Source organism: Lissotriton helveticus, chromosome 6 (assembly GCF_964261635.1).
Source record: "Lissotriton helveticus chromosome 6, aLisHel1.1, whole genome shotgun sequence".
In the NCBI taxonomy this organism is placed as follows: domain Eukaryota; kingdom Metazoa; phylum Chordata; class Amphibia; order Caudata; family Salamandridae; genus Lissotriton; species Lissotriton helveticus.
In genome coordinates this window covers 1,091,124,261-1,091,139,893 of record NC_136067.1, presented here as the reverse complement: position 1 = coordinate 1,091,139,893, position 15,633 = coordinate 1,091,124,261, and the positions used below count along the sequence as shown (strand labels likewise).

Below are 15,633 nucleotides of genomic sequence, written 5' to 3'. Positions count from 1 at the left end.
CCCAATCATATAATACTTTATAATGGGGGACTTTCGCATTCCCATTGATTGATTGATTGATTGATTGAATATGTGTATATCCATATATAGTTTGTCCCACTGCTTATCTGTGATGCTCACTGCCAAGATGCGCAACCAAAGAAGTTTGTGACTTGGTTGGCTAGTGTATGCTGTAGCTTTCAGTATGTAATAGAAAGGTGAGATCGTACCTTATGCGCCGTTTTCCAAATTTGCCAGCCTCTCTATTGATGTAAGCTACCTGGTTGCTGCTGCTCTAACTCCACGGCTGAGGACCCAGTGTTTAAGTTGAGTGTAGTGATAGTATTCAGTACCTGGCAGGTTAAACTCCTTCCGGCAATGTTCAAAAGTGAGAATATCCCAATTATGGAATAAATCAAAGATCGTACTGCAGCCCCCCTCCCTTCAGGCATGGAAGGGGCCCAGTGTCTGTGCAGGCGGAAACAATGGGTTATAGTGCGTGAATCTGAAGGGGGACGGAAAGGTGGTCAGGGCAGAAGTCCTGTGAATGTCGTCCCATACCTTAAGAGTAGTTTTAGTGGGCGTGCATAAGTATACATTGGGCGGGCATTCCGCTATGGGTTTCCACCTTAAGTCCCAGATTCACCTTCCCGCCACTGCTCTATCCATATGCAGACAGTGTTTGTCGGATTCCCGGGACAACCATTCTGTGATCACTCGTTATTGGGCTGTTTTGTAATATAGATTCATGTCAGATTACGCCAGCCCCCCCTGTTTTGTGTAAATTAAGTTGACGAAATGATGAACTTGCCCTTTGCCCTTGCCAAAGAAAGCGGATGATCATAGATTTTAATGTGGTTAATAACCCCTGCTTTATCTCAGTCGGGAGGCCCTGAAAAAGGTACACGATTCTGGGCAACGCCATCATCTTGGTTGCCTGGATGCAACCTATCCATGAGAGATACATGGGAGCCCATCTGTGCATGTCCGCCTTCAAATGTTGAAGAAGTGGGGGATAATTTGCTTTAAAATTATCTTGGAATTTAGGGGTGATCTTTATTCATAAATATATCATTTCCTTTTTGGCCCACTGGAAGGGCTTGGAGGCGACTATTCCATTTCCCTCTGCGACAGTGTGAGGTTCAGCAGGTAACATTATGTTATATTAATCCCGAAGACCCGCCAACTGTCCAAAGCGGTGCAGCTCTTCCATTACCGCTACCACAGAGGGTTCCGGGGCAGTCACTGATAAAAGCATGCTGAGAAATCTGTCGCAGAAGCCATATCTCTTCAAGGCCTGAAATAAGAAGGGCTAATTCACTCGATCAAAGGCCTTCTTTGCGTCTAGCGCCAGAAGACCAGCCAGTATTGATTTTTTTTTTGGCCTTTTCCACCAGGTGGAAGACCCTCTGCAGATTGTCATGAGTCTGCCTGCCTTGAATGAACCCTGATCTATCAGGGTGGATGAGTTCTGGCCTTACATTTTCTAAACTGCTGGCTAATATTTTTATGTGGATCTTAGCATCCAGATTGAGGAGCGCTATTGGGCGATAGGAGCTGCATTGGTGAAAATCCAGCGTAGGTACTACCAAGATGAGGGCCTCAACCATAGATGCAGTTACTGTCTCCGACTTCGTGAACGCGTTGTAGAGGTTCACTAACTGTGGGATTATTTCAGACCCAAATGTTTTATAAAACTGGGAATTAACTATAGCTCTGTTCGCTTCTTCTGTAGTTATCGGTTCCCCCAGTGATTCATTCTTCAGTGCTGATGCTTTAAGAAGTTCAACCTCCCCCAAATAGTGTGTTTGCTCTAGTGTTTCGTAGCTATCTGCTTATATAGGCTCGTGTAGAACTGGCCAAAGGCGTATGCTTTTTTCGGTTCCGACCTCGCGTTGTCCCCCCTGGCATCTTTGTCTCCTATATAGTCTCTTTCCCTTTTGAGCCTCAACTGTCTAGCCAAATGCGCGCCTACCTTATTTCCTATCGCATAAGTGGAGCATTTTAGTCGTTGGAGGGTTAGTTCTGCCATATTTTTCGGTGCATAGATGGTGACAGAGGTACAAATGCGACCATGTAACCTCCTGTGAGAAGTTGGTCTGGTATATGGTGTACACTAATTAAAGTGGGCACCTTGCACCAGTGCAAACGACCCTTATGGTGATTTAAGAGGTCAAAGATAACCTTAAAAAGCTATCCAAATGGTAGCTGTGGAGAGCAGCCTTGAGGCTTAGTCTTGAAGGGATGATTAGCGGCTTGTTTTACCAGAATGCAATATTACAGTATTGGTTAAATGAAAGGAGACCCACACACTAGTTATAAAAAGATGTATTTATTAATATACCACTCTCTAGTACGACATAATATCTCCTACATAGAGATAATTATAAAGCACACCGTAGTTAATCACAGAAACGACAGTAAGTAGCAATAATACACAGAGGGCCCAGAGGGGGACAAAACCATATACTAAAATAGTGGTATAAGAACCACAACTCGAGTCAAGACAGTGTCTAGAGTACGTAAAATCGCTGGGACACTAAGGAACCATCCAAGGTGAGTAATCAGGGACCCCACGGAGGACGGGTGCAGTGTGGGAACACAACTGCGAGCTCCGTACAATCCTATGGGAAAGTCGCGGTTGAAGTTTTAGAGTTTAACCTGTTCAGTGCTAATGACAAGGTGAACTCGCCATGTATAATGGGATTCAATAAATGTTAGCATTGAAGGTGTTAAGGACCCTTCCCAGTGGACTTCGAAGAAACCCAGTGGAAGATGGAAGGTTGGAAAGCCACCCCACCCTTGGATACCGAAGTACCAGAGTTACCTATCCCAGGGAAGCCAGGTGCATAGGTCTGAAGTGGTGTCGGAAACCCTCTTTGAATCCAGTGGAGGACTTTGAAGAAGAGCCACTGCAAAGCAAAGTTGACCCTCACTTGGACCCACAGGCTGGAGGCACAGGAGTCGCGAGAGGACCTCAAGTGATTTCAGCAAACAGCCCACGATGTACTAGGTGCAAGGAGGGTGAAGATCTCGGTAGGAAACTATGCCAGAGGTTGGGGCTATCAGTAGCCCAATGCGCTTTTTCGGCAACAGCCAACAAGCATATGCACTTGCAAAAGTACGCAGTGCACTGGGGTTCGGGTATTGCAGCCCCTACGAGGGATTATGACCTCAAACTTGGTAAGAGGGCAGCTCGGACCTCAAGCGACGTAGGAACCCAACTCCAGCATTAATGGGATCTTTGGAGTCCGTAGTCGCTCAGGAGCAGCAGACGGATACATCATGATGCAGTGCCTGCAGATGCAGGGGTGTAACTCTTTCACCCCAAGGGTGATTGTCTTCAGTTGTCATTGATGCTCCACAAGTCCTGCACAGATCCTGTTCCGTACACAGGCACAGACGATGCAGCAGACTGATTAGGAGACAGTCGGGCCCAAACGAAGTCCAGCAAATCCAAGTGTCCAGACCGTCGAAGTGGAGTGGTTTCTGGTTCAGAATATTGTCCACGTCTAATCTAAGTACCTACAGCCAGGTAAGCCCTTAATTACCCACGGGAGAGGGTTGAACAGATTCAGGGGACCCTCCTAGGGGAGGGTCTGGACAATGAGGAGGATACTCCCCTGTGTCCAGTTTCGCGCCAGAGCGGGAGCCAGTGGCTCCCAGGACTGGTTTGAACTGGACTATGCACAGGGACACCAAATGTGTCCCTCATGCAGATTTTTAGGCACTGGCAAGCGCACCTACCCATCCCCAATACACTAAACCCTGTCTAGGAGGTGGTCACACCTCACTATGACAGGATGCCTATTGTCCTGCCTTCCTCTGCTCAAGCTTGGCTCAGTAGCAGGAGGGAAGAAATGTGTCTTTGGTCGGCAGCAACCATTTTATGCCGTCCGGGACTAGAAGGCTGGTACCGGGAACACAAGGGACCCCACAAAGCTCGCTTCTGACAGGTGGAATCATACCTTCCGCACTGGTTACTGGTGTGGGGTTATGATTCCAACATGTTTGATACCAAACACAATAGGGTTAGTTTCAGCTATTTTAGAGTTGGTCATCACGCGGTCGCATATTGTCACTCTATATGTCATAAATGGCTGCTTCACTGACGACCCGGAATAATGGACTCCGTAGGCTGCAGGGGCCTCATGCTCATGCAGTGGCACCCTCTCACGTCGAACCAAACACCCTGCCTTCAGGATTGTTGAGGCCTGCTATAGGGGTGACTTATAGGTTTTTAAGTGCAGTGACCCTTAGATATAGTAAACCTATATCTTTAGTTAGTGGTGCATGCACCAACTTACACAGGCTGCAATGGTAGGTCTGTAGTTCCATTTTGCGTGGTCTCTCTTGGGTGGCATAATACATGCTGCAGCCCATGGGAGACCCCTAGGGTGTACCTATGCCCTGGGTACATGTGTTCAATATACTAGGGACTGACATGGGTACCCCAGTATCCAATCTGGAGTGTACCTAAGTACATAGCATAACAGTTTAGGGAGGAAGAGGATAGACTGGGGTCCTGATTAGCAGAATCCCAGTCAGACTAGTCAAAAACCGTAATACTTCAAGCAAAAAGTGGGGATAACCATAAGAAGCAGATACAACTTTCCTACACCGCTCCTTGACCATAACTATTGTACCCTCTTTGTCCATTTACTTCCCTCTGGCTGAAACTTCAGAGCGCTCTGAAAGAATAGGGTCACCCCGTTGTGTTTGGTCGAGGCTGATGAGCAATAAATAATGGGACAGGCCTAGTGTTGTAACCTGTGTTCCTCCATCCTTTTCATGTGTGTTTCCTGTAAGGCTACAACATCATGCCTCTGATCTAGGAGGAATTTCCATAATTTTTTACATTTGGCATGGGAGTTAAGCCCCTTCTTTCTCAACTTGAAGCGCTAAACGCCGATAGTGTTGCTACAAATGTAGCCCTTTGGTGGATTTCCCCAACCATCCTCTTCCTGTCGCATACAGTCGCCTCACCATTCTCTCCCTCCCCTCCATGCATGCCTCTTGGAGCGATGATTGTTACAGCAAACAAATGATGGACGGAATGCTGACAATGCATACATTCTCCCCCAGTCAAAAGATCTGGGTTAAATCCATCGTTCTTTTGCTCACTACGCCACCCCAAACCAGTCCTGACCCTGTGCCCCATGGGAACATTCCAGACCGAACTTCCAGGCCAGGTCCTCCCTGGACCAGAAAGAAGCATCCTGGGACTGGTTTCAGGGTATGTTACTCTTCTTTGCCAGGCTAGCTTGAATCCAGTGGCACAGTGAGCAAGGGACCCACGTCTAGGCATACCCAGCCCACTTAGGGTGGAAAGTGTTACAGCAAACAAATGATGGACAGAATGCTGAAAATGCAAACATTCTCCCCCAGTCAAAAGATCTGGGTTAAATCAATCTTGGAGTGATGATAGCACCCGTGCACCCACAAATAGAACGACAAACAATTCCTGGAACAAAACATTGCGGGTCAACCTGACCCAAACATCCCGAAATATACATCAGCAGTTTACATTGTAGTACACTTAGTATTGGTCCATAACCGTGTATGGCGAGTTCAAAAATACTATTTTCAAGTAATTTACTAATGAATAGCTTTGGGAGAGTCTTTGGATAGTTGACCCCACCCATTCTCCAGTAAATTATCACCACCCATACAACTGTCTATCATTACGCAAACTAGGCGTCGATTCTCTTGCTGCCCCAGATTGTTACCAAACCTCATGGCAGTTCCTGTGAGGCTGATCCAGACCACTAAGGACAGTACTTGGATAAATGTTCAGTGGTCACCACCATCTTTCGCTCGCCACCCTCTGACGTGTCGAGTCATTTCTTTTTTTTGTGGCTTTGAACGTTTCTGCTATTGCCCTCCGCCGCCCGCCTCCCCCCCACTTCCCCCTGTGTCACACTAGGCACTTTCATTTCTCGTTTCATCGGGGGTGGCAGACCAAGGAGTTCAGCTGCTTCTGCAAGGGAGGTACAATTATGGAGTTTATTTTGGAGGAAAAAAACAATTCCAAATGGGTATGCCCACCGGTACCTTATGTGAGATCTCTGCGGCTTTTCCGTGAATGGGTGAAATTGTTGCTGGCATGCCATGGTCGTCGGGGCCACATCGTGGAATAGTTAACACTTGAAACCCTGGAATAATACGTCTTCCTTGGATCTTGCTGCCTGAATAATTGCCTCCCTCATCTTGAAGGTGTGTAACTTCACCAGGATGTCTCATGGTCGTCTATTTCCTCCAGGTAGCAGTGGGCCCACCCTGTGGACCCCGTCTATTTTTATCGTCATGCCTCCCCGGCGGAGTACCTCTACAAACAGACCCAGGATAAATGGATCTAGATCCACTCCTCCCCTCCTTCCTTCAGATTCCGTAGGTGTACATTGTTCCTCCGAGACCTGTTCTCGAGGCCTTCGCATTTTAGGATATTGACTTGTAATTGCTTGTGGATCACTTTCGTCCAGTTTTCCATCCCTGCCATTTTGCGTTGAAGCTTTTGTACTTTAGATTCGATGTCTAGTGTACGACTGCCCACTGAATCAACGTCTTGTTGCAAGGATGTGAGTTTACCTTGAATGTTGGAACAAAGAGCCTCCAATAAACCCTCTAGTTCTGCCTTGATTTCTTCTCAGAGCTCTTAAAGTCTCTCAAGAGGCCAGAAGGTCGTCTTTAGTGAGTGCCATTCATCCCTCCTGTCCTGCTGTTGTCCCTCTTGTCTCCGTGGGTAGGAAGTAACTGGAGAATCCATTTGTCTGTCTTTTTGGGTGGCATAGAGTCTGCGGTATATGCTGGGTGTCCCTTCCTGGGTTGCGTGAGGCTGCACCTTGTGCTGGACTCCATCGTGCAAGCCGGTCTTTCAGGGCTTGTGTTCCTCTGCTAGTCAGGGGTCTCTACCTGGTCTTGGCCTTGTGTGAGTGGCGACAGTTTCGGTGTCCGTGCCCGCCACCTTGAGTGCTCTCGTTTAATTAAACAAATCAGTGTTTTCCCGTGCCTTCCGTTATGATTCCACTCCTGGGATGAGATCGCTTGTAAGTGCCCCGTGGGGAGGACTGTGCTAGATCTCGCACGCTGCTCTGGATTATAATCCTGTCTAGCCTCAGTGTTCGGCACCCTCCTGCCTGGACTCCTTCTCCCCCATTGTTCGTGTCTCTATAGGGGAGGTGGCTACATTCAGTAGATCATGGGCCTGGATATGCTTGGCCCTTCTGAAGCTGATGGTAGTCCCTTCACAGGCATCAGTCTGCTGTAGACACCTCTTATATTGTTTTTGGTGCTGCCTTTAGTTCGCCTAGATGGCCGCCATACTGAGGTCAGGCGCCCAGGAGTGAGGGATCCACAGAGTGTACACTGTGGTCGTGGTAGAACCTGGGGAGTAATTCCTCCCTTGTCAACTATGTAAAGCTGTCTTACCCCTAGGTGTCACTCTGCATTACTTGCGGCCGCTTTGCTTGTGTTCTCTCCCAGGGGGGCTCTCCCGCAGTCACCGCTTTCTGTTTCTCTTCACCTACTGCTGTTGGGGGGGGGGGAGGGTTGTTGGGGCTCATAATCCGCTGTCATTCTGTTCTCCTCTCTGTCATCGATTTCCTACGCCGGGGCCGTCTTGTTATTCTTGAGCCTCGGTGGCGCACAGCAAATGAGTCCACTGGCACTCCTTCCGCTTTTCTCAGGCGAGTCTTTGACTTCCCCCATGTCATTAGCCTCTCATCGTTAATCGTGATGCATTATTTCCCCTAAGTGGGCACGGTTATGTGACCATTTCTGTGATTTCGCCGCAGAGCCTCGGCGGGTTAGGTTCACTTGGCCAGCTCAGCTGTCCACCTTGTATATGGTTTAAGGAAACCTTAAACAAGGAAGATTCAATTACCTTTGATCTCTATTAGACGTATAGCTCTATGCATTTTTTACGTATGTTGAATGTGCTTGAGGGTACAGTGTTGCCCCCATTGTCTTTAGATTTTTTTTGCATACAGTGAAAGACCACATTTTATGTTCATTTTGTGGACTTAGGCAATCTATATCTATAAAAGCACTTAGACTTAAATCAGCCTATCCAGTCCACACATAAGGGTGGTGCCTTCGATCATTAGATGGGGCTCTCTGGTTTACACGCTGTGCTTGGTACCCTGAGATAATTAGTAGATCCAGAAGTGAAGTTTATATTGCAACAAAAAGGACATATGAACTTAAGTTTGCAAGCTGCTCAAAAAGTTCTCACATGGAGAAATGGACGGTTGAACATCAGTGAGTCAAATGAAATGTGTAATCAAAACTCATCTTTTTAAATAAAAGTTCTAATCTATGTAAAGAATACTGTTCTAATTTAAAAGTATACTTAACGTTAGTAAACTCAATTCTCTAAAAAAAACACATATATACTTAACTATCACACGAAAATTTGGAATCCTAATCTTCCCTGCGGCATAGGAGTCTTATAAACCAGTGTATGCCTCACATTTAAAAGATTTTGCTGGCAAACCGAAATTTGAATATCGATCTTTGTTTGTTCTATTCTGCCCGTATCTAGAGGGAAATTCCTGGATATACTACCTGTACGTTCAAGTTTTAAAGGAGATCTAGTCCCTATTTACATTTTACTTTGAAGCATCTCATAAAGAAGCCTACAGCTGAAAAACCTCTGCACAGGTAAATTAGCGTATGTTTTCTCAGCATTACGTTATATCCATTCCCCCAGAATTTTGGATACATATTTTTAATATACTGTTAAAGACAAACAGTGTGGCTGACCCTGGTTAAGCACCTCGGTTTCAAAGTCAATTTATGAGTCCATGGTTTGTGCATAGCACGTCCGGAGCTCGCCACACGTATGCTCCACTGTAAAAACAGATACCAAACTTTTTGAAGACAAGGACTGTGCACCAAATAACAAAATTCAGAGAGCTTCCAATTTTGCCAAAATTGAAGTCCTTTATTCTTTTTCAATCTTTAAAAAGCCTCAGCCAACGCGTTTCGTTCCAATGGAACTTTGTCAGGGCTCGGTAATCTCTTGTGGTTCCAGAACAAAGGTCAAACATAGAGTATTCCAAGTGTTTTCAGTTCTCGTTCTCATCAGTGTCCCTTTATTCAAAGGAGACGAGAAAATGGTGCTTCAAGTTCGGTTCACGTGCTAATGGCCCAACCTCCTCTGCAAACTCAAACGTTTTCATGTTTGCAGAGGCTTCGGTGGTTCGATCAACACTGAGGTAATCGGGAGAATTCTCCAGGAAGGACGAATGTAGACGAGTTGGTCATCCGGTTGGCCTATATTGGGGGTTATTCATGCCCCATTGCGCTTTGAGGACGGACGGCTGTTATTTCGGTTGTCGTCATTTCTATTTTTGACAGAGGGTTATATATGCCATTTGAATAAAAGGACTACTGGCCCACCTATTCTTAGTATTTGGATTACCTGAGGTCCAACTCGAAACACACTGCTTTTCCAAGTGTTTTCTTGAACATTGAGGTATGTGTATCAAGACTATGGGCTACTAGGACATGAACATGCTTTTTTAAAATGTTTACATGCGCCAACTTCTTCATGCAAAGTCATTAAACTGACCTTTTCAAGTATGCCAACATTTAAAAAATAAAATATATATTTAGAACTGGGGGTTTCTAGTTGGCAGAGGTAGGTACCACTGCCCAAATAGGGACCCTTGCTTCTAGTCAGGGTAAGAAGGATACACTCTTTAGATAGCCCCTGCTCACCCCCTTGGTAGCTTGGCACGAGCAGTCAGGCTTATCAAAGGCAATGTGCAAAGTATTTGAACCAACACTCACAGTAACACAGTGAAAACACCACAAACTAACTTCACAACAGTTTAGAAAAATAAAGGTATTTTAATATAAATTACACCAGACCAAAACGACAAAAAAAATCCAACTTACACAGTTCAAGAATATGGTTTCAAAAGAGTTCTTCAGGTTGCATTAAAATAATTCACAGTTGTCACGTTTTAGCCAACAGTACCTTTAGATGTGACAAAAGTTCCAAGGGAAAGCTGCAGCGTTGAAAAGCAAGCGATGCGTCACTCCTGAGACCCTGGGGAGAAAATGCGTCAACCCCGCTGGACACAGCGGGCGTGTTGCGTTGACTCCGGTCTGTATGGGGAGGGATGCGATACCTTGCATGGAATCCAGTGCGCACGTTTCGGTGGAAGCAGCTCGCAAAAGATACGAGGAGACGATCTTCGGGACGGCGACGAACTCGGGTGCGGCGGCGATGCGCAGCGCATTGTCTATCTTCTCCTCTTGCGGCCCCTTGATGTGATGGCTCTGCGACGACTCTCGCAGCGAAGTGATGCGGTCCGCAAGCAGGCGGTGCGACGATCTCACCCAGTGACGACAGTCTCTGCGACGATGTTCACAGCGAAGGTACTTTTCCAGCACCGGAGCGAAGGATGCATCGGTTCTTGCAGCGGCAACAGGCGCTGCGACGATCTCGATCTTTGTGGCAGCGGGAATTTCCTCGCACTGACGGGGATGCGCTCCGCAAGCGAGCGATGCGTGAAACTTTGCAGAAAGTCTTTAGTATCTTGATTTCCAGCTTCCCAAACACAGGTAAAACTTCCAGAGGCACCACAACTCGCCCAAGCACTCTGGGGAGGACAGAACTCTCTCAGTAGAGTTCAGGGAAGCTGGGGTGAAGTCCTTTGGTTCCTGGGACTTCTTAACAGGGAGCCAGCTCTTCTCAGGCCCTTGGAGATTCCTTCTAGCACGGGGACACATCACAAAGCAAAGTCCTTCCCCTCTCCTTGTCAGCAAAGCAACTGCAGGTCAGTCCACAAGCACACAGCAGGACAGTCTTCCTTCTTCAGTCTTCCAGCTTTCTCCTTGGCAGGGGTTCCTTCTTGATTCCAGGATGATCTAATTTTCTGTAGCCTGGGGTCCTGTACTTATACCCCAAAAGTCTTTGTTCCCTTAGTGCAGGAGGGCTCTGAGCCCGGTCTGAACCAGTTCTGAGTGTTCCTTGAGCACTTTGTTTTCCTGTCCTCTCCTTTCCTTACAGAGAGAGGGGCAGGGTCGTCAGCCGCCCAGCAGGAGGTGGAGCCAGCATTGTGGAAGGCAGGCACAGCCCTATTCAGGCCCAGGTGCTACCCCCTCCCACTACTCTAGATGCAGCTGGAGCTATTCAGCCCAGGGATGGCCCACACAGCCTCTGGGAGCCACTCAGCCCCTGTCACTCACAAACCAGACAGTCAATTCACAAACAGGCCAAGGCAAACAGAAAGGTCAGACAAGAGAACAGTCACTTTCTAAAAGTGCTGTTCTCAAACACAGGATTTAAAAAACACCTTTCCTAAAAGATGTGGTATTAAATTCTGAGTTCAGGGATACCAGACGTTTATGTCCTATCATGCTCCAATGGGAAGATATGCAGGTAACTACTGTAGCCAGCATTCCCCATGATAGCCTATGGGCAAGATAGCCTTACAATAGTGAAAAATGGCTGTAATTCACTACCAGAGCATGTCACCTGCACGAGTACATGCTCTACCTTTCACATACACTGCACCCTGCCCAAGGGGGTACCTTGGGCCTTCCATAGAGGTGACCAATGTGTACAGAAAGGGATGGGTTAGGCCTGGTCAGTGGGGACACTGACCAGGAGGACATGGCAGTTCACAGACTGTACACAGGCACTGCGGTGGCAGGCCTGAGACACCATTTTTAGGGCTACTCCTGTGGGTGGCACAATCAGTGCTGCAGGCCCACTAGTAGCATTTGTATCGTCAGCCCTGGCACACTCAGGGCACTTTACTAGGGACTTCTTGGTGATACAAATATGCCAATCATGGATAACCAATTACAATAACAATTTACACAGGGAGCACCTGCACTTTGACACTGATCAGCAGTGGCAAAGTGCCCAAAGCATCTAAACCTGCAAAAACGAAATCCAGCACACCGTCAAAAAGACAGGGGAAACCAGGCCAAAGATGCCAGGTCTAACATATATCTATCTCACTCACCCACCCAAAAGGGTACTTGTCACTTGAGCCCACAGCCATTGACTTAAGAGGCCATTGCTTTCGTATTGTTTTTAGGACTGTACATTAGGTGCGCATAGAACAGTGAGTATTGACAGCACTACTGGATGAACCTTTCTTTTTTTTTTTTGGGTAGATCTCTCCTGAAGTTTTACAAAGAAAAACAAAATAATAGTACAGTTTAATTACCTACAACCTGGGGGCTTGCAGCTGGGCCACATGTAGTCTTAATTTGAAATGTGACTCCCCTTTAATCCCCACTCTCCATGACATTTCGCCTCCTGTACACACTGTATGTGGCGTTTAGAAATGTTGCCTTCACTTGTGGCAGGTGATTAATGCAGATCGAACCTGATATGTTTCAAGCACACATTAATAAGATGGCATACTTTTTCATTAATAAATCACAAACTATATTACTTAAACAAGTTATATAATCAGATCGACCTCGCTTTTGCATGCCTTTAGGATGCAATAACTACATTTCTCTTGCTTGTGTAATTTTCCCCATAGCGTTTAGTTGATGCACGTTTATTATTTCTCTCTCGAAAGTGTCCTCATAGGTTTTTTCTCATATCATAAGTTTTAGTAGTTTTCACTATGTCATCTGTGTGCCCACCACCACGGCTCCTGGCTCTGTGCTGCTATTCGGTGGCTTCTATAAGGGTCACGACAGCTGGAGCGGCAGAGTACGGGCTCCCATATCTCCTCTGGTAACTTTTATATCCTCGGGTAGGCAGAGGAGCACTCCGCACATCCTATGCGCCCGCCATCTTGTCCACACACCCCTGTATGAACCTTTCGGAAAAAGTTTCACATGTTCTGATCGCGAGACTGGGGTGGTTTCTCTTTTCGTTGGGTGCAGTCCAGGTGCTTTTTGCAGTCCCTCTTCACAAAAAAGCTTCCCCCACAAAACTTGAGATACTGTCCCACGCTGCTTCATTCTTTAATTATGTGTGAGTGGTGCAGTAAAGTTGTACAGAGATCCTGTGAAAACAAAGGATTAAAATGGAGAGACGGAAAAAATGTGAATGGAAAGACCTCCCACCACCCACCCATTCACTTCCCACAAACAAGCATTCTTCCGCCCATCATCCACAAACATCCCATCCATGGTGTCCATGTCCCTGTCCACAGTCAGCCATCCGCACACACGTTTCCATTCACCCACCTGCTCACTCATCCTTCCTCAGACTCGTCCTGCCAGCTGTATCCTCTGGAACTTACTCTCTCTCTCGCTCTCTGAAAACCGTACATTTCTTGGCATCCACTTACACAACCATACCTGGGTTTTCATCTATGAACACAAGGGTTTAAGGACGAATGTATAGATTTGAGTTAATCTACATCCTATCCCACGTATTCATTCTTTCTCCCACCTTAGCCCACGCGTGCATTAAGTCCACCGTACCACAATATTAATTACTGTATCCATCCATCCATCCACCCACTCACCCAAACCCATGCTTTCATTCAGCCACCCCAGGCATTGCTTGTCCCTTCCACATTCATCTATCCACACATTTGCATTCATTGTTCCACCCACATCCATTTATTCATTCATCGACGTACCAACATCCATTCATCCACCCCTGCATTTCTTTTGTTTTCCACCAAAGATCATGCCTTCATACAGCAATCCACCCAAACCCAGTCACCTATATATCCATATACATTCTCCTGTCCATATGCACTAGGGCACTTTTGTATGTACTTATCTATTGATCCACCTCGCATGTCAAATCGATAAAACATACAATTCTACCAACTCACGTATGTTCTGATCTGCCTGTATCTACATAGTGCATGTATGTATGTGAATACATGCATAGTTCGTGTAAAGTTATGTTTGTTTACTGTGAGTACACAGGTGGCAGGATGTTTGTTGTCTCCTTGTGCCTTAATCTCTGCTTGTCCCTATGGGTGTGTGTGCATGGCTGTTTGTTTTCCTTTGCTTGTGTATGTGGGCTCATTGTATTTGTATTTGCGCGGATGCATTAACGTGTGCCTATTTTGGCAAGCCCTATTGGCTTTTGCAAATCGTTTTTTCTCTAATTTGCAATGACTTTGCACAATTCAATTTTGAACCCACGGTTTTTCTGTGGTTGTTATTTTAAAATATGCTTGTATCTTTGCAAGTCCCTGTTTTGAATAGTATTGAGGTTGTTGCTATTATGTACCTGGTGTCTGGTCAGTTTGCACTAAGCATTTTAATTTTAAGTAAGTGGTTCATCCTCCATTTGTTTTTTAACTTCAGGATATGACAAAGCTGCTAAGATAGCAAAGACTGCTCACAAAGAAGGAGGAACACTAAAAGAAACGGCTATTAAGCTTGGCTACCTTACTGCCGCACAGTTCGACCAGTGGGTGAAGCCCGAAGACATGCTTGGCCCGAAGTAAAACCAGAAATGCACTACGGAAAATAGTAACGCTGAATTGTATAAAATAAATATTTTGTTGTGTACCACTATGTCTGTGGTTCTCTTTTTTAACCTGGTGCACTTTGAATAATTTCTTAAAAGGGTGAGCTGTTACGGATACATGCTTACATTTCCTCCTTTCCCATAAACAATGATTCCTGGTACAATATTAATAAAAAAAATTGAATCAGAAACTGGCATGAGATAAAGGTTCTTTAGAAAGATGATAAATTATGTTGGTTTTATTAGATCTCTTAATAGTCCTCTTAGTGTGCCTTGTGACCTTATATAGAAGTTAAGAGTGGTTGTTGAATTGGAATTATACATGATATGTGTTGCAAAGTCATCCTGTGCCGCCCCCCCCCCAACATTTTGCTGATTGGTACTGGTGGTATCTGACTCTGACTGACCCTGGACTTTGCCTAACCAGGGCCCGCACCCCTAACGCTCTTCAGCATCTTTTAGATAAATGTGTTAATTTCATGGAGAATCTGGGTCTTTTTATCAACATAGGTAAAACGTACGTAATGAAAACTGGCCGAAAGTCAGCTAAGGGACGCAACATTTTAATAGGAAACCAGACTTTACCTCAAACATCAACTTTTTCGTATTTAGGAATATCGTTTGATAGTAATGGTAAAAGTGCAGTAAAATAGAGAAGAATGCAGTTTCTCAGATCAATTACGGGCCTGAGTAACTTCTCCAGGATACTGGGACCTAAACTTCCCAGGGATATGTTGAGCATTTATAACGCCAAATGCCGGTCAATAGCGGTGTACGGTTCTGATTTGTGGGTACAAGTAGACGTTGATTCGTTACAGCTGGTAGAAAATGGGTTTCTTAAAAACCTGTTAGGGCTTCCTAACAGCTGTTCTAACTTTGTCATGCAGAATTGGGTATAACCTATCTGGAGGACCTGAAAAGTGTGCAGCCAGTCCTCCTCTGGTACAAGTTATAGACATCGGATCATGCAAGCTTTAACAGAGCCATTGTACAGGACTGCTGCGGTGCTGATCATGCAATGAAAATAATATGGTTGAAATACATTAAAAGATTCATGCATATTTGCCACTCTGAATATTACGCAAAGGCTGAATCTTTATTGCATATATCAAGAGAATCATTAAAAAGAGTATGTTTGAACAACTTGGTGTAAAAAGATTAACATTGGAACTTGTGAAGCCCACTGTACAACATAATCAAATGGTACTGACCTGTTACACGATGCA

General features: G+C 45.7%; 1 protein-coding gene across 2 annotated transcripts in view; it reads left to right on the top strand.

Annotated features, from left to right (window-relative positions):
- The window catches only part of FH (fumarate hydratase), a 320,603-nt gene extending 306,155 nt beyond the window's left edge, over positions 1-14,448 (top strand). For both annotated transcript variants that reach the window (XM_078648745.1, XM_078648746.1), the window contains exon 10: positions 14,242-14,448. In XM_078648745.1, the coding sequence (XP_078504871.1) occupies positions 14,242-14,384 (143 nt within the window). In that variant the 3' untranslated portion in view covers positions 14,385-14,448. The remainder of the gene's footprint in view (positions 1-14,241) is intronic.
- Positions 14,449-15,633: the final 1,185 nt, after the last annotated feature.